The sequence below is a fragment of the Stylophora pistillata genome, chromosome 6 (assembly GCF_964205215.1).
Source record: "Stylophora pistillata chromosome 6, jaStyPist1.2, whole genome shotgun sequence".
In the NCBI taxonomy this organism is placed as follows: domain Eukaryota; kingdom Metazoa; phylum Cnidaria; class Anthozoa; order Scleractinia; family Pocilloporidae; genus Stylophora; species Stylophora pistillata.
The window spans coordinates 28,839,357-28,859,890 of NC_142524.1; the positions used below are offsets into that span (position 1 = coordinate 28,839,357).

The window sequence follows — 20,534 nt, forward strand, 5'->3', positions numbered from 1 at the left end:
GGACTATGTACGTGTCATGCCTATGTACGCTTCATGTGCGCGCGCTGCTACCGCAGATCTCGCCTACTTCCCTGTAGTTTTTATTATGGAAACGTATAACCGATGGGTATTCATTTCTCAAATTTATTCGCAGTTTTGATTTTTTGGTGACAGGACCTCGTGTTGTCCAACTGTCTGTAATTGTACTCGTGATTCACAAACGGACTCTCGCTTTGCGGTCGTCTGATTTTGTTCCTTGTTGTTTGCCCTTTGTTGGATCACAGCTCACTTGGCTGGTAGGCCCATAACAACCGTGGTATCACAATTATTGGTGCAGTGGGATGAATGGCCTCTAAGTCGATAGCTGTCATTAAACACTCGCTCGCTACTTCCTGCTCGTCTTGGGCTTCCAAAACCACGCCCAAAAGATGCCTGAAATGAAATCCGGCACACAGCAAGCAGACAAACACATCGTTGGTATCAATACGATTAACCCGAGTGACCAAGACAGAATTTCTCCTCATTAACAGATGCAAAGCCATATTCTCCAAACGTACATCATGAGAATTGCATGGCAGATAGTGAGGAGATATAGTAATGCGATCTTGGGAGTGAAAGAGTTTGTTCTTCTCGAAGGCTTCGTTGACAAGATAACGGAAAGGTTCTACTTTCTTCAGAGTTTGTCCATAGAAATAAACCCAACAAAACGTTTAGTAACATTGCGAGATCTTTGTACATTATAATAATGACACGATGCGACTCGGGGCACGAAATAAAATAACAATATCACGAAAACGTTTCATAACGTAACGCAACGTTTCGTTGGTAGAGGGGATCTAGCCACAAGATTATACATTCATGTGAGCAACAGAGGGGGAGCGAGAGAGAGAGAGGGAGAGAGAGAGATATGAAGGCAAGGTCACATGACCTGTACATTATTCAGTCATATTAGAATGAATGGTACCCTCTCGCTTAATGATTCACACTCTCACCCAAACGAAGAACCTGAATGAAACTGATAACTCATCAAGCTTCAAATGCTGTTGGATCGATATTGATGGCTTCGCGGAGGACTTTCTCAGCCATGACGAGGTTACTAAGTTTGCGATACACTACACCCCAAAGAGAATAGATGAATTAAACAGTTTTACATGTAACCGTATAAAGTCTATAAACGTAGCCGCTATCTCTCCTGACGTTATTGTTCACATGTTGCAATCTTAAGGAGGAGAAACAATCGAAAATAAAAAAAATTCAAATTAAGCTGAATTTCATCAATTACTTTTGGTACTTTGTAGACTATTTAGCAACTGACATTGTCAATCAATCAATCAATCAATCAAAGTTTATTGTCTAACGTGAGGCATGGTTGCCCAATTGCCCGAGCCAGAGGCTCATGTATAAAACGGTAGACTATAAATTAACTATAATTAAAGGTATATTATTAGAAGTACTTAAAACTTTATAGGTAAAAATATATAAGTTTAGAGTACCAGTGATAATTGTAAAATTGTAGGTGATTAATATTGATAGTTAAAAGAGTCTAAACATTATGTTCGGTGAAAGATATTGCAGTAGATGAATATGAATAAGAATGACAATGTATGTGTACGTACAATAAAAGTCAACTACATGTATTACATTTACAGATTGGTCCTAGAGTGCTAAAATCGAAATTCTTAAGTTTACTACAAAAATCGCTAAGCGTAGATGCTGTTTTACTTTCTCTAGGTAAACTGTTCCAAAGGTGACTAGCTTTATATGTAAAGGAATTATGATACGATCTATTATACCCTGGTTGCACTAGATTTACACCTTTATTCCTTAAACTATATCTAGATTCCCGCAATTTAAAAAAGTTTTTAATATATTCCGGACCGTTCCATTTCATACATTTAAAAAGTAAAACCAAGGAAATATAAAATCGCCTATGTTCTAGAGTTTTCATGTTGCTTTTAGTTAAGATTGTATTATAATCGACATTATTGCCGAGATTAAGCAAAGTTTTGAGTGCGTACTTATTGACTGACTCAAGTTTAGAGCTCAGTGTTTTATTTATTCCAAGCAATAGCGGACTACAGTACTCCAGGTGAGGAAGTATGTACGCCTTGTAGAGTGATAGGGAGACATCTACAGGTATAAGTTTTTTGAGTCTCCTAAGGGCACCAATCTTGGCATAGACCTTTTTTATGACACTCTGAATGTGATCAGCAAATGTTAACTTGTTGTCAATTGTGACCCCAAGGATTTTGAGTGAGTTAGATAACTCGACTCTAGAGTCACCAATGATAAATTGAGGGTCGTAAGCAATATCTCCGATCATCATAGCTTGGGACTTTATGTTGTTGACCATAAGATAATTACGAGAAAGCCAAGACAGGAGGATGTCAATATCATGGTTCAGGGAAATCTCCAAGAAAGTGATATCGTGATGAGATCGATAAGTTGTCGTATCATCGGCATATAGACGCAAGGAAGCGATCTGGCCAGCAAAGTTTAAGTCATTCATATATATATTAAAAAGTAAGGGACCAAGAAGACTACCTTGAGGCACACCACATTGAACGGGAAGCCAATCAGAGAATTTGCAATTAAATTTAACTCTTTGCTGTCGCTCGGTTAAGTATGACTGGACGAATCTGAGGGCGTCATCATTCAGACCATAAGCACGCAGCTTGGCTAGGAGTAAACTGTGACACACAGAATCAAAAGCTTTGGAAAGGTCAATGGCAATAGTTCCAGTGACTTTCTTAGAATCCAGGGCTAGTCTCCAGTCGTCCACCATTTGTAGAAGAGCAGTGCAACATGAGTGCCCACTTAAGAATCCAGACATATTGAGAGAGAAGTGGGTCTTGAAAGCATCATAGAGCTGATCATATATAACTTTCTCAAGAATCTTGGGAATGGACGACAAGATACTGATTGGTCTGTAGTTTTCCACAAGAGAGCTATCATCCTTTTTATAGGCTGGAGTAACATTACTTAATTTCCATTCCTGTGGCCACGTTGAGTTAGCAAGGCTGTAATTAAGGAGCTTAGTCAAAGGCCCTTTGATTGTTGACGTAGATAGTTTAAGAATCATGGGAGTGATATTGTCAGGTCCACAAGACTTGTTTGTTTTCAGGCCAGTAAGCAATTTACCAATGTATTCCGTACTGACAGGTTGAAATGAATATCCAAGATTGAAATTGCGCGACGAGATTGAAGTCACACTTGGATGATGTTCGAAATCTTCAACAGACTTAGTCAAAACAGTTCGATCAAGAACAGGTGAAGAGAAGTGTTTATTGAAAAGATTTGATGGATCACTAACAACTGCACCTCTAACCATTATGCATGTGCCATCGCTGTTATCTTGTCCAGAAGACGGTAGAAGAGGCTTTACCCACTCCCAAAAATCTCCAGGAGTTGTTGCGTTAGCTGAAGAGTCCCAGAAGAACCGTTTAATAGATGTTCGCTTAGGTTTGGTAACTAAGTTCCTTTGTACTTTATAACTTTCCCAAGTTTCGTCATTCCGACTAAGGCGGTATTTGCGGTATAGTTTGTTTCTCAGTTGAATTGCTCTTTTTATTTGGACATTGATCCACGGAAGTTGGTTTGCGTGAACCCTTTTTTTCACAATAGGCGCATGTTTGTCTATTATGTCTTTGTAGAGCTTTGACCAGTGATTCCAGACATCGTTAATATTATTATAAACAAAGGCACTGTCCCATGGAGCAGTAGATAAATCACAACAGAAAGAGGCTTCATCAAATTTCTTCATACTTTTGGACTCAATCGTTTGCACTTTCGACTTCGGTAGGCGTGGTTTTCTCACAATGTATACAAGATCGTGATCACTTATTCCAAGTTTCAACGTGCCACTCTTTGTCCATCTCTCAGGTCGATTAACTAGGATCACATCAATTAGGGTTTCACTTGTGTTAGTAACCCTTGTTGGTTCAGTTATTGTATTTGAGAGACAATAGCGATCGCAGAAATCAGCCAAAGGATTATTCGTATTTTGCAAATTCCCATCAACATAGGCCATCATATCAATATTGAAATCTCCAACAAATACAATTTCTTTCCTGATTTTTAGCATGTTTTCTGCAGCAGTAGAACAGGCAGAGATAAAGTCAGTGACTTTACACTTACTTGGAGAACGATAACAGGCACATACGAAAAACCATGTATTTGTATTCCCCTTTACATTGAGGCAAATAGATTCTACACCAACTGGTTCAAGCTTGAGTTGTCTTCTCGCAGTTAAAGAATTGTGAATATAAACTAATAGATCACCGGCACCCCTTTTTCTATCATTCCTGATGACACGGTAATGTGAGTTGGATAATAACTTTGTAGAAACAGACTTGTCAATCTTCGTTTCAGAGATAAAGAGAATGTCAAAACGGCATTCGTTTAGTGATCCAAAATCTCATCTATTTTGCCGATGATACTGTTTGTGTTAAGATGGCCAATCGAGAGATTTTTCTTGTAATAACCTTTCATATTTTCTTTATACCATTCGACTGGAGTGGGTGATAAAGAAGAAAGCAAACTTGAGTCCCCATCTTCTCCTTCAAGAACGCCAAAATGAGAGTCTTGTGAGCTGTCGTTGAGAAATGGTAATGATGCGAAAGCACATCGATTACAAGTCCACGAAATGGGCGATGAAGCAGGGAAAGTTCGAAAGTTAGCCATGGAGTTTGAACATTTAATATGCATCATATCGTGACATATCCAACAGATAGAGCGTTTATGACTTTTTGCAACTGCTTTCCCACAGACGGGACACGTTGGAGCAGTAGACCTTGCTTGCTTTCGTTTAATCACAGGTCCTGGATTTACATCGACATCACCGCAAATGATTAACAGCTCCGGCCGAAAAATCGCATTCGAATTGGAGTAATATGCTACAGGTCTAGAAAAGCCCTTGCGACCAAATTGTGTACAGGTATTAATGCAACGTCGGCGACACGATAATGAACCAAGATGGCGGATGGCCAATTTGCAAATGCTTGTCGAAGAGTTGATATCCGTCCAGTCAGCCAGGGTTCCTAGCGTTGCAGATGGTGCAAGATCATGACTTGGTGTGATTAAAAGACATCTCCAATGCGATATTACAAGTATCACACAGATAATATTGGGAAACTTTATAACTTTCCGGGAACTATTTGAAAAACGCCTGACCGCCATGGCAATCTAATTGTCTCGTGGTAGAGACAAGAGATCCCAAACTAGAACGGCGTTTCTCAGGTCGTTTTTCTCGTATTTCAATATTAGTGATCTACTCTAATTATATGCCGGGTTTTTTTTTTAACCCTTTAACTTCCAAGATCTGATTGTTGATTCTTTCCTCTAGCTGCTACACATTTCTTTGTAAATTAGTTGTGAACCCTTGTAAATTGTGCGCTACAGTCCATTCTGAAAATACCACCCATTGGAAGATGTAATATTTGTAGGTGGCAAAAATGTGAGGAAACCCACACAGTCATTGAATTGGAGCTTGGGAACCCAGTGCCGATAAGGATTCGTTAATGAGTACAGTGTAGTTTTGTACGTCTTAGCAGGTGTTGAATGCTGGCCACGTGGTTTTGGTTTATGGAGATCGCATTGTCGAAGCAACTCTTGGCTTCCGTAAGGTTTTCTTTAAGCTCCAAAATGAGGCCACGCTGTGTAGGAAAGTAAAAGAATAAGAACAAAAAAAAAATTGAAGTCTGCATATGGGATCGGACTGACTGGCAACTTTCGATGCGCAGATCAGCGCGCTATCACAGCACCGGGGTAACACGCTGATCTGCGCCTCTTACTCTTGCGCCGTTTCCGTTCCAGACGCGTTCTCAAAGTGGTCGCGTCCTCGATCTGAACCTCCCTCCTGAGTGGAAAGCATTTAACAAAGGAGAAGGTGCTTCGTATTTATACAGTAAGATTGAGATCTTGGGTGATAGATTGGTAGGGGATATGGCAAATTAATGTAAGAGAAAAAATATTATCGCGCCATATACAAGTGTAGCAGGACACGAGGACTATCTAAGCACTCCATTCCCCCACCCACCCTCCACCCTTTGTCTTAGATTTCTCGCTCTCTTTTTATGAAAGTTTAAAATATATTGTTGCTGTCATTATGTGTATTATTTGACTTACAACACGAAAATAAGACTTATCATACCTGGAACATCACATCCGGGAAAAAAGGGAAAATCAAATGAGCCTCCTGAACGCATGCGCTGGCCTTCAGTGTCCTTCTTCATTGCGACATACACATCAGCTGTAACAAAACAAAACATAGGTCTGAAAATAAATCAGCACGTCCCTGAGTGGCTAAATAGAAGTGAGTTACTTTAGGTGTTAAGTGTTGACAAATTGTCTAAAGCTCTTACGGTGCAATTTTTGCAACTGATCTGAGATAGTGCTGGTCTTACTTGGCTTAGCACACAAATAGGACTTACTAATAGCAAGCCACGGTTTTGGTTGTAAGGCCAAGACAGCGGGGACGCTGAGTTTGACGGAAGTGGAGGCAGCCTCATCTGATAAGGTTCGCTCAAGGTGTATTGAAGCGGCGATGGAATTGGCACCATCATCTGACAAGAAGCGCCACAATGGTTATTAGTTAACAACAGACTAACAATAACCAAAGTTGCACGGGGAGTTCTATTGTTTGACGGAACACTTACTGGAGTCTTTGTCGCTGGTGATTTCGATCTGTGAGTGGAATCTGTTTCAAGGTTCGGGAATCTGTGATGAATTTCTGTAGTAAACCTGATTCAGCTCTTTGAAGCTCTGTCGATCTACGATGAGAACAGTTACTTGATGAGGCCTTAGGCCCCACTCTAAATTTTATACAGTTTTTGAGTAAGGCATTGAGTCTAAAATAATTTTCCTCGTTTACTTTAAGCGTTCACAATTCTTCCTGCGAACAGAAGCTGATTGACAGTTCTCTGATACCTAGTTACAAATCAACACGCCCAAAATAACAACTAATCTCAATTTGCTCTTTCATGTTTGCTTATCAAATCGATAAAGTTTTGGATCTCTGCTTGCCATCTAAAAATTGTTTGTTACTTACAAGAAGTAAATTTATGTGCAACAAGCAGAAACTTTCTTTGTTATTTTCGTTACTCAAGCGCACCTACGCTTTGACTGACGAATCACCATGGCTTTGTTAATCAGAACTGTTTGCTCTTCACACTCACCCCGATAGATCTGACTCTTACAGCTGTTTCCAGGTCTCCAGTAGTGGTGGTTCCTCTTGCATATGGTAGCTAGTGGTTCTCTTTGGTTTATCTGGAGATAATAGAAGCACAAGATATGTTTACAGTTTCTCTAGCATTAAGCAATAAAGAGCATTGTTTTCAGTGTAGCTCTAGAGGGGGAGCCGAATCTTTTCAAATCCATTGCAAACTTGGATGAGGAACAGAGATGCCTTGCTTGCCTCTCTCGTGGATATGAATGCAGTCCTCTGACTATCTGAGGAAATTTTACGTACGCTAGACCCTTGAATGGCGGGCTTTAATCTATCGCGTGCCCCAGGAGTCCTCCAGGGGAAACAGAGGGAAGCCATGCTCATTTTTTATGTTAGTGGGGTAAATTCTTTAAAAAAATAGATTTTATGCGATGCTGTGCTACTTTTGCAAACAAGCTTGGAATATTGGGGGGGGGGGTGGGGTAGGGTGGGATGGTACTGGTTGTCTAAATTTAGTCAGAGATTTACCACAAACCACATGATATGGTGTCAGGCTTTCAAGGACTACTCAACCACAAGTTGTACCTTCGACTCGTAGCTTGGAAACATCAGAAGTGTTGAACTAAGTTCCCCTCTCATGTTCTCTTTCAATAACATTTCAGAGCGTAAAGACCAACCTTGCTTTAGGCAGGAAGTGAAACTCTAGGTACACTCTGGGATTTCTTACTACAATTTGGTGTTGCACCTAAGTATTGTGTACTTAGAACCACGTTCTTCTTCTCATGTGTTCCAAATGGTGTTTTAGCACCAGTTGTTTATTAGAATTAACACTTGTACAATTCCTAATAAACCACATTATGCTTTCTGATTAAGCCCAAATTCTCTCTTTTGTCGTGGTCACAAACTGTCCCTTTTCATCAAGGCGACATTCATGGTAAAAGGTAAATTTTTTGCAGGTTCTTTTCCCAGTTTGATAATTCCACTCAGTCCAGTTACTTTCTATCAGCATTACCCTTGCAGCCTAAAAATCAGTTTGTATGCCTTTGCAAGTGACCTAGTGATCAAATATCAGAATGAAAGAGTTTTTGGCTAAGTATGGTACTGTTCATTGTGGCATAGAAGAAATGGTGTCACTTTCATTCCTGTGATTAGGGACTTATTGAAGCCTACTGCTTCCACTGACAAATTCCTTCTGTCTTTCTTCCTTTATGCCCTGGTAGAAAAAATGTGTCACTGTTAGAATTTTCTCCTTCATGAGAAAACGAATGTGCGCGGCAAGTCTTGGCGAAAAAATATTTGGGAAGGAGTTAAAGGCCCATTTCCATCCGAGATCCTTTGCAGTCGTTTGTTTTTGTTTTGGAATCGCGCTATTGTTAAATGGCGAACTCTGATAGTCATTCACAAACACTATTAAAAAGAAAAACAAAGATTTGGTGTAGAACACAGTAAACAATTTTGCAGCTAAATATTTGTGACTGAAAAATTATAAATCGAGGCTGTGTATAAAACTTGTACAAAGCTTACTTGATGTTGAAGGAAATTGTTCGGCTTCAACACTAAATAAAATATAAACAAATAACCATTACTGGCCAAAACTGATTTACACTTCAATTATAGAATAATGACTTGTACAAATGAGATCGCTTACATACATATCTCAGGATGTCAAGTAAAAATCAGTCAGACAATTATTCTCACCTCGAAAAAATCTCCCCGAGTCTCTAGTTCCATCGTAGGAACAATGCAATAACATTTCTGCAAAAGTACTTTCTGTAGGTTACCGAAACCCATGGTTGTTTTCCTTGCCCTCCATAAATCATACACAGACTCTCGAAGTCGAATAACCTTTGCCGAGCCGGGCAGACTCGGTCTTCCTCTAGACCGCTTCTTCGGCGACATCAACTTTTCAAATGACGTTTTTCACCGTCATACATGTAAGAATTAAAAACTATTTACTGATATGGATACTACGATAGTTTGTTGTTCGCACATGATTCAAGATGGAACTTTGAAAGCCCTAATTAGTAAGATGGAAGAAGATATCAAAGCGATTCCGCAATTACGGGGAAAATAGCGTATTTTTCATATATGAAAAGTGATCCGGGCGCGCAAGGCATCTCGGTTGGAAATAGGCCTTTAATCACGTTTGGAGACACAACCTACGTTTCAACCCAAATGAGACCCTCTCCTCTGTCCTATCCCTAGAAATACTTAGAAGTTTTTGATTAGGCGAGGAAACTACCAATACTTTTCAAAGGAAAGCCACGGTGCTAGCTAGGAGGTAACTTTTCTAGCGAACAAAATTTTAATCAGCTAGATTTAATTTCTTCTATTTAATGGATATTAGAAGCTTACACAGTTCTATTAATTACTCTAAACTACAAAGAATCACTATTTAGGCTCTTGATAATTCAACAGTATTCACTTCAACAAGTTTTAGTACAAAATAGACTTGAAACATTTTCTGTCGACGAGAAAAAATAAATGTCATGAGACCTTATGGTTATCTGCTATGGCAATAACATACGATCCTATCACTTTGGCAAACTGCAAAATAACAAGCACTTTAGTGATCTTTAAAAGATCTGGGTCAGCTTATGAGGTAATTTTGTGATTGTTTTATGGAAACGCTTTACTTCAAATTGATAGAGCAACCATTTTTCTTTATTATAACTGGTCGGAAGCGAAACGGAAATCAAACAAACACGTTTATTCGTAGCACTGTAAACGGTAAACTCACGGTAAACACGGTAAATACTAACGACCGCCAAAAAAATTGCTACTCGAAAAACTCAAAACTCTCAATTCCTCTAAAAGAACTTGCATACGTCGAAAAAAAAGTTTGCGTGAATTCCTGACGGCAGTTTAACTTACGTAATCTCAAAGCAAACGAGCGCGAGTCGCGCGCGCACAAGTTCGGTAACGTCTTCTGAATTAAACTAAGGATAACCTTCAAGAATTTTAGAAAACACTCACATTTATATAATGAGAAAATTTAGTGGTGTTATATAGAAATGTTAATTTCTCTTCAGTTGAATATTTGAATCATAGGATGCAAAATAGGTCAAGACAGCCCAAATTTAACGTCATTCTATGTGGCAAAGGCGTGCGAGTAGTATAGGTAGATTAACTTTGTCTAAACATATTTTAGTTGAACTTTGAACAGTGTATATTGTTATACAGTCAAATAGAGAGACTTGACGACAGCCAGGAGCAGTGATCATGTTCCAACAAACCGTTCTAGTTCTTCCAAAACTTCTGTGGCCAGTCTGAACGCTTCCTGTGCTTGCCAAGAATCTCGGAAAACCTCAGCAGGCACGTGAGGGGGTCTGTGTGCGTTAGGATATCGAGTGCTCAGGTAATAGTTGGACAGCCTGGCTACTTTCAGTATCACATCTGGAGCTCCAGGAAGCAGTGAAAGACCCTGGGCCAATAGAACCAAGTCGTGAGTGTACAACTGCCTGTCTGCAACTCCTGATATAGAGTAAAGAGCTGCTTTGAGAGATTTCTCTGCAATTTGATGACTCTGGAAGCAGACAAGGTAGTGAAGTGGATCTTGGGCAGTCAAGAGAAGTTCTACTGAGCGCAGGTCTTCTTTGCTCTGACGAATCCACATCTTCGCTACGCATGGATTAGGTGCCTTGTAGGTCCTTCTCGAGTGTGATGCGAAACCTGTAAATCGTGGGTTGTGGCGGCGGTAATTTTCGTAGCTTGAGCGCTGTCGTCGAGCTCTTTTATCCCATTGCGTGAAGGAGTCCGAAAAATCTGATGGTGGGCGTCTTGCACAGTCTTCATCGTGGCTTGGCAAGTTTACTTTTGACAGCCTTTCGACCTCATTTTGTAAAAACTTTATGACTTCATTTGCAATGTCCTGCATGTCCATGTTTTTGTCCGGATGCCATCGAAGGTATAGTCGCCTAATTGCTTTCTTTCTCTTTTCTTCCGGAAGTTTCCAAATTTCTGCAAGAGCCTCTTTAACTTCGCTTATGGCGGCGTCCAAATCTCTAGGCTTAGGTTGGTCGTTCGTTTCTTGGGAGGACGAGGGCGATTCTGCTTCCTCTTGTTCAGAACTTTGTCTAGCAGCACCTTCGTAAAGAACAAGGTCCATCATTTCTGAAGCGGACTCTCCTGCTACTTCGTCAACGTTCTCTTGAACCTTTTGTGGTCTTCTTAACTTGTATAGATCCAATACATCGACTTCTTTTCTTCCGTGGCCAACGTCTATAAGATATCTGCTTAGCAAGGTACTTTCTACTCTCGGTTCTCTTATTGTGTTGTCCTCTTTGGGTTTAGTTTCACATGGGAGCTTGTTCACGATTTTTGCATAGATGTACTTGGGATCATCCTCAGTTGAGTCTTCTTTTTCAAATGCAACAAATGCTCCATTTCGAAAATAGAAGTCGTCGTACTGAACGAGGAGGTGATGAAACTCTTCGGGCACTTCTGTGCCAAGAACAGGGTACGAACTCTGCGTATCAGCTGCCTCCACATCCTCAGATACTCCGGTGTCGTCCAATATCAAAGAAATGTGTTCAGGGGACTCACATTCTAGAATACGAGCCAAATGCAACCAGCTTTCTTTGTCGATGTAGCATCCTGTTAGTTGGTTTATCTCTCTACATAGAAACCCGCGTACATTACCAGGATCAGCACCATGATTAATGAATATGTGCTTTCCACCGACTTCATCCCTATCCACAACACAGTCTATATTTGATCTTTGGCTGTATGGAATTGACATATTTGACCTGTTGTCAACAAGCTCAGTGGACAGCTCCGCCATGCAACTGATTCGTAGCTCTTTCTGAAAACTACGAACTTTGTTTTGAACCTCTGTTAGTTTGGCTTTCTGAAATTGATACTTTAATATTCGTATGATGCCATCAACGAGGTGAGTGGAAAACAATATGTCACGAAGGCGATTAGTCTCATGACATGTCTTTTCTACGTCAGCAGAGCACTTCTTGTCCTTGCATTCTGGGTGAAGCTCTTCTCTTACTAGCACTCTTAAGGATGGGATCTTTAGGTGAGCTGGTAGAAGATCAGCAATTTGCTGATGGGTAGCAAACGTTAAATTATATCTCTCGAGTCTATCGAGGGGCTCATACATAGCAGTCGGTATACGATATTTATGCTGAGGACAATCAAACAGAACCAAGTCTACAGATATTCTGAGCTTTTGCTCCTTGCTTGGAAGGTACAGACGTTCGATCTCAGGGAGAGGATTGGCGGACTCACCTCCATTACGATCACGTAGGGCTTTTAGAGTAGAAAATAGGCCGTACACTGCGCGTTTAGCAATCTCGGCTTCATTGGGGTGCATTTTCTCGTCTAGACATGAGGCTTGAAGTCTACCTAAAAGTTTTGCGAACTGTGCAGGTGTGGCTTCCTCTACAGCTCCAAGGCGTTTGAACAAGTGCTCGAAAGGGCCGTATTCTCTCGGAACTTCATACATATACGGTGCTAGTTGCTCATTCAGGTGGAAAGCTAGTTGGTCTCCACGGACAAATACGCGGCCATCTTCAACCAAAATACAAGAGTTGTCAGACAATCGATTTCCAATTTCAAGACACACTTGTGAGCATGAATTAAGAGAGTCCCTTTCTTGGCAGCTGCTTACGCGCTGAAGGAAGGTATATCATGACTGTATACTTCAGTCATGATATCTCCCAGAAGGCGACGTTTGGGCTGTGGTATTTCTCTATCAACGTCCTTTAGGAGATTTTTCGTGAGGTTGGTAACGTGACGAAACAATTTATTGATTCATTCGTCACTTAAGGTTGTGCTTTGAAGTTTTCTCAATATGCTCATTGAGCTGTAACAAGTATTAAAAAAAACTGAAACATGAACATCAACAATGTTATAATGTAAGAGGTTTAAAAAGAAAAATTATATATAACCACAACAACTCCTGCATGATAGATAAGAATTTCTCATTATTCCTTTTTATAAGGTTGAAAAATAAGAATATACAACAAAAATAATTTTTGGATGATAAAAATGACTGTCGTAATTTCTGTTTCTGTTTCATATGGATTTCACAATGGTGTTTTCTGCTAAAACCTAAAAAAGAAGAAAATGTAGCAACAACTAGTTCTGGATGTTAAAACTTTCCATTATTCCTGTTTCTATGTGATGTAGACATAATTTTGTTCGCTATCACACATCAGTAAGCATCTACTTCAAGAATAACTTCCACAATTTCTTGGCTCTATTGACCTCTGTTGGTGCGTAGATCACAGTAGATTACTCTAAATTGAAAGGAAAGAAATAAACAATTAGCAAACAAAAGCCACTTAAAGATTGTCAAAACCCTTTATGTCAACGTAATTTAAAAGAGAAATTCATCACAAAGACACATACGGAAAAACAAAAATTTATTCAGGAAAATCAAAGCAAAGGCTTGGTTGCCCGAGAAAAAAACCGCCGGACCACCAAGGAGAAAAGTTACAGTACAGTTCATGAATTACATCGTGATGTTCAACAGGATAAAGATTAGAGATGCATAATTGAGACGCAAAAGTGGCTCTAAATAGCTCTCTTCTGATCGATGGAATCCCCGACAATTCTTAAAAACTAAGGAAATCAAAGGTAACGTATTGAATTGAGCATTTTTCGTTTCGTTCAATAATCCACGATAAGATTGACATGTTGTCTTCTAACCCAGAACTAACTAATTACGCATGCAGACTCAGCATGACTTCGAAGTTTTCGATTTCTTGGCGCTTTGGAATGCATTTCTTGGCTTCATCTTGAACGAAGTTGAATTCTAAAAAAAAAAATTTAAGTCGACCTTTTATAATATTTTCAATCTTTTGTCGGAAATTTTTACTTTTTAATTTTTGAGCGAACAGATTTTACACCCCTTTCGTTACCCGAGACGCAACTTGTCTGGGAATAAATACTTTTAAATTTAGCTGTTTTGGGTTGTGTGATTTGCGGGTGCTGGGATTTAGAAAATTACTAGACCACTTCAGAAAATACAAAGGAATATTCTTATTAACATTACAAGAAAGTGAAAGCGTTGTGTATTTTAAACCGGGAGGCATATTGCAGTTTTATATCAGATCCACTGTTTCACGCCGGTGTGAATCGAATGTAGATTACATTTATAATTTCACGACCTCAGAGCACATTTAAAACCGAAAATCATACAACATTTAAAGGAAAATTAAGTCCTCATCAAGCAACCAAAGGCAAGGGTTAGGTTGTTCAGCATTTGCCATAAGGACAACCTGGATTTTTTTTCCGATTGGAAATGTGGCGCTGTCTTTGAAGCGCTCTTGTCGGTGACGACGAAGACAGCAGTCATCGAATACTCGAAGGCATCTTTCAAAGCCTTTAATTTAGCCAAATTTGTTCCAACTTCGAAAACTGTGGAATACTGAAATACGCATTCGGAGGAAATTCATTATAAAGTTAGAAAAAAAGACCGCTTCACTTACCTAGTTCGGCATATGGTATTTCGGGGACTGGATGGAACTGGACTGGACTGGACTGGACTGGACTGGACTAGTAAAATCAGGACTAGTAAGGCGCGGACTAGTAAAAGGTGGACTAGTAAAACGAGGACTAGTAAAACGCAGACTAGTAAAACGCGGACTAGTAAAACGCGGACTAGTAAAACGCGGACTAGTAAAACGCGCACTAGTAAAACGCGCACTAGTAAAACGCGCACTAGTAAAACGCGGACTAGTAAAACACGGACTGGCAAAGCGCGGAGTAGTAAAACGCAGACTAGTAAAACGCGGACTAGTAAAACGCAGACTAGTAAAACGCGGGCTAGTAAAACGCGCACTAGTAAAACGCGGACTAGTAAAACGCGCACTAGTAAAACGCTGACTAGTAAAACGCAGACTAGTAAAACGCGGACTTAACAACAACAACAACATAAAAAACAATTTCATACGAAGGCGATCACAAGACTTAATGGCGAGCCAATTTAGTGAGTGAGAATCCCTGTTTGACCTTTAAGCTACAAATGGGTTTGACATGCGCCAGATACAAACGAATTTATAAGTTTAGGCTAGGAAAGAATTTTATTCAGCACCAGTTCAAAATCCTAAAATACACTTTCGTCGTAAATTTCACTGCAGAAACGCAGGAATTCGATGAATAAAAGTCGCATTAAATCTCCTTATGTCTAGGTAGAAAGAGTCTCATTGACTTCAGCTTTTCGGTGGAAGAATAACCGATTTACACACGCCATTACAGAAAACAAACAAGCAGACTGACAACTCCAAAACACATATTCGCATTCACTTACAATTCGACTTTCCGTGACATTTTAAAACGGAACAGAGGTAAATCTTCGAAGATTAATCGTCGTTGGAAATAAAAGATGCTTTCCGTAAGATCTCTGTTTTTCTCTTTACGAGAAAATCGTCGCATGATCACTTAACTCGTGTGTGTTTGTCACACCAGTGCTGCTGTTTCTTCAAAAGCGTATGCTTTTTTACTCTTCAATTGACAGGTGTCACATCAAGACAGTTACTTTTCAAAAAATTGTTTGAAAATTTGTTCGGAAGCCTTTTAACTACCTTTACAAATAAAAATGGTTGAATAACGTTTGTTTTCTTTATAACTCACTCGCTATCAAATTGTTAAGTTCATGAAGGATTTTCCCGTAATTAAACTCGTAATTGTAGCCCTAAATCATTCGGATTCTTCAAATTAAAGAGAAAGCTTTCGCCGAAACATTTTTATTTGTAAAGGTAGTTAAAAGGCTTCCGAACAAATTTTCAAACATTTTTTTGAAAAGTAACTGTCACGATGTGACACCTGTCAATTGAAGAGGAAAGAAGCATACGCTTTTGAAGAAACAGCAGCACTGGTGTGACAAACACACACGAGTTAACTGATCATGCGACGATTTTCTCGTAAAGAGAAAAACAGAGATCTTACGGAAAGTATCTTTTATTTCTAACGACGATTAATCCTCGAAGATTTACCTCTGTTCCGTTTTAAAATGTCACGGAGAGTCAAATTGTTAGTGAATGCAAATATGTGTTTTGGAGTTGTCAGTCTGCTTGTTTGTTTTCTGTAATGGCGTGTGTAAATCCACCCAAAAGCTGAAGTCAATGAGACTCTTTCTACCTAGACACTAGGAGATTTAATGCGACTTTTAGTTATCGAATTCCTGCGTTTCTGCCGTGAGATTTATGACGAAAGTGTATTTTAAGATTTTGAACTGCTCTTGAATAAAATTCTTTCTTTGTTAGCCTAAACTTATAAAATCGTTTGTATCTGGCGCATGTCAAACCCATTTGTAGCTTAAAGGTCAAACAGGGATTGTCACTCACTGAATTGGCTCGCCATCAAGTCTTGTGATCGCCTTCGTATGAAATCGTTTTTGTTGTTAAGTCAGCGTTTTACTAGTCCGCGTTTTACTAGTCAGGGTTTTACTAGTCAGCGTTTTACTAGTCCGCGTTTTACTAGTGCGCGTTTTACTAGTCCGCGTTTTACTAGTGCGCGTTTTACTAGTACGCGTTTTACTAGTCCGCGCTTTACTAGTCCACGTTTTACCAGTCCAGTCCAGTCCAGTCCAGTCCTCGAAATACCATATGCCGTCATGTCGACCATCACAAAATGTATACTTCAATGTGGCCATAGTGGTATAACGTCATAATTTGTGCTATATGAACTATTTTTCAAAATTTTTTGCACTATTCCATGAGTGTCTTCGTGCTAAAGCACTAGACACCAAAAATAGTTAGAATCTGTGATATCAAAATACCACTCTGGAGAGGAAGTGGTATAAAAACTAAGGAAAAGATGTTGGAAAGAAGCTTCATTCTCTTGGAACAAAAGAGAATTCCTGCCTTTGGGACAGGTCGTGAGTGCGTCTTCAAAACAATTTTTATTAGGGGTGAGTGTGTGTTTTTGGGAATCTAATTAATAATAATAATAATAATGATAATAATAATAATTTATAGCTTATATTGTGCAATTATCAATACAAGAATTTTCAATTGAGCATTACAATTAAAAGTTAAAAATTCAATTCTACATAGATACTGAAAAAAGTAAAAAATAATGTTCACTGGGAAGATGTAAAAATATAAATATTAGATACAAAGAATTAAAAAGCTTTTGCAAATAAAAAGGTCTTAATGGCTTTCTTAAACTTGTTTAAAGGTTAGGTGTTCCTAATAGAGCCCAGAAGATCATTCTACAGAAGACCAGCCTTTTTTCAGACTGTACACTCAGCTAACTGACTTTATTGCGGACTTTCCATTTTTGAAAAATGTTTCTGCCACTTAGCTCAACTACAAACAGTTCCTAACGAGAGGCCCACTGAAAATAAATTTCAAACCATTGTTGATGAAGTTGTTGTCGTAAAGTCAATTCCACTTAATTCCTTGTGAGTTATACCTTATTTCAAGGTATAACTAAGGACTAATATTCTAATTTACTATTATTATACACTTGGTAGAAAGCTTTATTCAAGTTAAAATTGATGTAACATTTCTTTGCTAACTGAGGTTAGCTGTAAATGTGTAGACAAATGGAGCAAATAGAAAATTTTCTTTGTAAGCAGTAAAAGAAAAGGGTCTCTCAATAGTCATTATTGCTGATCAGAGGTATGCACTCAGTAACTTTAACTGCCATTTTGCACTGATTGTAATACAGCGATGAAGTCAACAAACCAGTAAATTCACTCCAGAGAGACAAATCTGTGTGCCTCCATGGACATTTTCATGGGCATGTCACAAGACTTCTGAAAGGCTGTTTTCTACAAAGAAGCAGAAGGAACGAGTATTCTTGCTTTGTTAACTAATAAAATTTTTTGGAATTTTGCTCTGACTTGTAGGTTTTTGTCAACTATTCCTTCTAATTTTCATTGTAGTAATCATGTTAGGTATAATTATTGTATTCATTCATTGTCCATTCATATTGTAAGATTAAAGTGTTTACTAATTATTTTTAATGTAATTCATATTTATTTAGTCCTTAATTTTTTTTCATACCTCCATGTCAGTTTTTTTTGTCGAGATTGTCAGCAGTTTTCTTTGTTAGTTATACCTTTTTTGAAGGTTTCTCATACCACATTATTTTGCAGTCCTCTTGTATTCAAAGTCAGTTTCTTTTTCTCATAACTACTTTTTATAAGTCAGTTTACCTAAAGTCGCACTTGGTGTATATATCTCTATTTAGAAGTCTTCAAGTTATTTATTATTGCAGTTATAAATTAGAAGTTATCATGTTATTATGTTAGTATTTTTTTGTTTTGCTTTGTCTGAATTCATTTTTCTGTTTGTAATTTGTTTATCTTAGTTAAATTTTATTTATTTACTGCTACTACTGCTGCTGTGTAAATAAATATTTTGAGTTGAAAAGATAACACTTTTGCTGTTATACACATGATGATGTTGTAGCGATAATCATTCCTGCACATTTAAGCTTACACTGAGAACAGCTGAAATTAGATGTTTAACTTATTCAAGACTGAGCTTTACATGTGCCTATTGCATTACTTTTGACGGTGTTGTCCTCAGCAGGATGTTGGATTTGCATCCCAGATCAACTGTGACTCACACTGTCTAGCTTATCTGGAGATAATAGGAACACCAAAAATGTATACACTTTCTATAACATGAAGCTGTGAGAACCATTGTTTTCAGTGGAAGCTTACCCTACCCCTTACCTACCCCTGCTTCTTTTTTAGACCAAATCCAATGTCCTCTGGAATGAGGAAGGAAGATGCCTTGCTTGCGTGTTTTCTATAGATGAGTACAGACATCATAATTTGGGGAGATTTTACCCACACTATACCCGTAAAGGACAATCTTTAATCTATCCATCTTCCCTCAGAGTCCTCCAGGGGAATACAGAGGGAAGCTATTTGTATTTACTTGATAATCATGTTTATCAAGCCATTTTAAAGATATAAAAATTTTTCAAGAAGCAGAGTGTATTCCTTTAAGAAACAAGCATGGCATATTAAGGGGTGATATTGGTTGGGTAAAGTTGCTCAGGGATTTGCCACAAACTACAGGGTATGATGTTCAGGTTTCCAGGGAATACCTAACCACAGGTTGGATCTTCAACATGTAACTTGGAAAGGCGACCTGGCAGAAGTGTTGCACTACAATGATCTCTTTCAGTAACATTGCAGAGTGTAATCTTGAACCGGGTGGGAAAGTGAAAAACACTTCAACACGTAAGTGATGTTATGATTCTTAGGAGAAAGTCTGGTTTCAGCAAGGTGCACTATGGAAAATAATTACTGCAAATTGGTGATAGCTCAGAACTACAAGATTCTCGTCATGTTTCCTAAAAGGTATTAACTGACACTTTGTCTATGTGGCACTATTCCAAATATAACATGTTATGCTATCTTATTAGGGTCAAATATTTTCTTTTATAAGAGGTGTCTTTCATTGTCCCAAACTGTCACTTTTGATTGAGTCTACAGTGCTTGAGACAAATTTCTTGCCTTTTTTTTTTTTTTTTTTTTTACCATTATGGTTGTCCACTCAGCCCAGTTATTTTCAACCAACATTATCTTTTAGGCTTAACAATTATTGGATAAGCCTTTGCCTGGAACTAGTAATCAAATAACAGAATGGAAGATTGGTTTTACTGGAGAAGTACTGCATTGTAACATCAAAGTAGTGATGCCATTTTCATTCCTGTGATCATAAAGTAAATAAACCTCACTGCCAGAAACTTACAGCTACAACACGTTTTAGAATGTGGACAGGAATGCCCAATTGCTAGTTTTCTTTTTCCTCAACAGTCAAAAACGAATATGAGCGGCAAGCTTTGACAAAAAAAAATGTGCATGGGGAACAGGAGTTGTTCACGTTTGGAGACACACCTTATCTTTAACCTTAATGTGGCCCTTTCGTCTATCTAATACCAAAAAAAAGAAGCCCATAGAACAGTTCACTCAACAATTACCGGTTTATGGTGAGACTAGAAAACAGAACTTATAACCAGATTCAAATAAAGGAACGGAATTGGAAGAATAAAAGAATACTAGGAGGTAATTTTTCAAGCTAACAAATCTTAGAGCTAGACATTTTCTTTCATTTAACGAATTAGTATGAGCTCGAAAAGTCTTATTAACATGACTCAGCTGAATAGGATCACTTCTTTTTGGTTCCACTTGATACTTCAACGCTAATATTTTTTTAATGAAATCTAGTAAAAGTAAACTTGAAAACATTCGACCTTGACGTGAACAAAAGAAAAATTGCAACGATACCATAGTTTATCTGCTATCACAACTTACGACATTGTTCGTACAACTTAGTAAACTAAAAAATACTAAGAACTCTTAGAGAGGTCCACGTCACGTTATGAAGTAATTTTGGTTTGGAAACTCTAGACTACAAATTGGACCACGAACCAAACGAAGGATAACTTGCGAGTATTGTAAAAG

General features: G+C 38.5%; 3 protein-coding genes and 1 pseudogene across 3 annotated transcripts in view; all 4 read right to left on the minus strand.

Moving 5' to 3' along the window:
- Nucleotides 1-20,534, minus strand: part of LOC148729277 (sacsin-like) — a 108,726-nt gene that overhangs the window by 69,986 nt on the left and 18,206 nt on the right. The window lies entirely within an intron of this gene.
- LOC148729278 (tetratricopeptide repeat protein 7B-like) lies at nucleotides 152-7,646 on the minus strand (annotated as a pseudogene).
- On the minus strand, nucleotides 10,365-12,599 carry LOC111345627 (sacsin-like). Its single transcript, XM_022952910.2, has one exon. It carries the CDS (start codon nucleotides 12,597-12,599, stop codon nucleotides 10,365-10,367), a length of 2,235 nt encoding a protein of 744 aa, XP_022808645.2.
- The window catches only part of LOC111338248 (sacsin-like), an 18,740-nt gene continuing 18,303 nt past the window's right edge, over nucleotides 20,098-20,534 (minus strand). Inside the window, 1 exon segment of the mRNA XM_022944687.2 lies at nucleotides 20,098-20,534. This exon segment is cut by the window's right edge and continues 12,394 nt beyond it. The gene's annotated coding sequence lies outside the window, so the exon portion shown is untranslated.

Bases quoted from the DNA above. Each gene is read 5' to 3' on its own strand.
- LOC111345627 (XM_022952910.2), bottom strand. From the start codon at position 12,599: ATGTATGAAGTTCCGAGAGAATACGGCCCTTTCGAGCACTTGTTCAAA.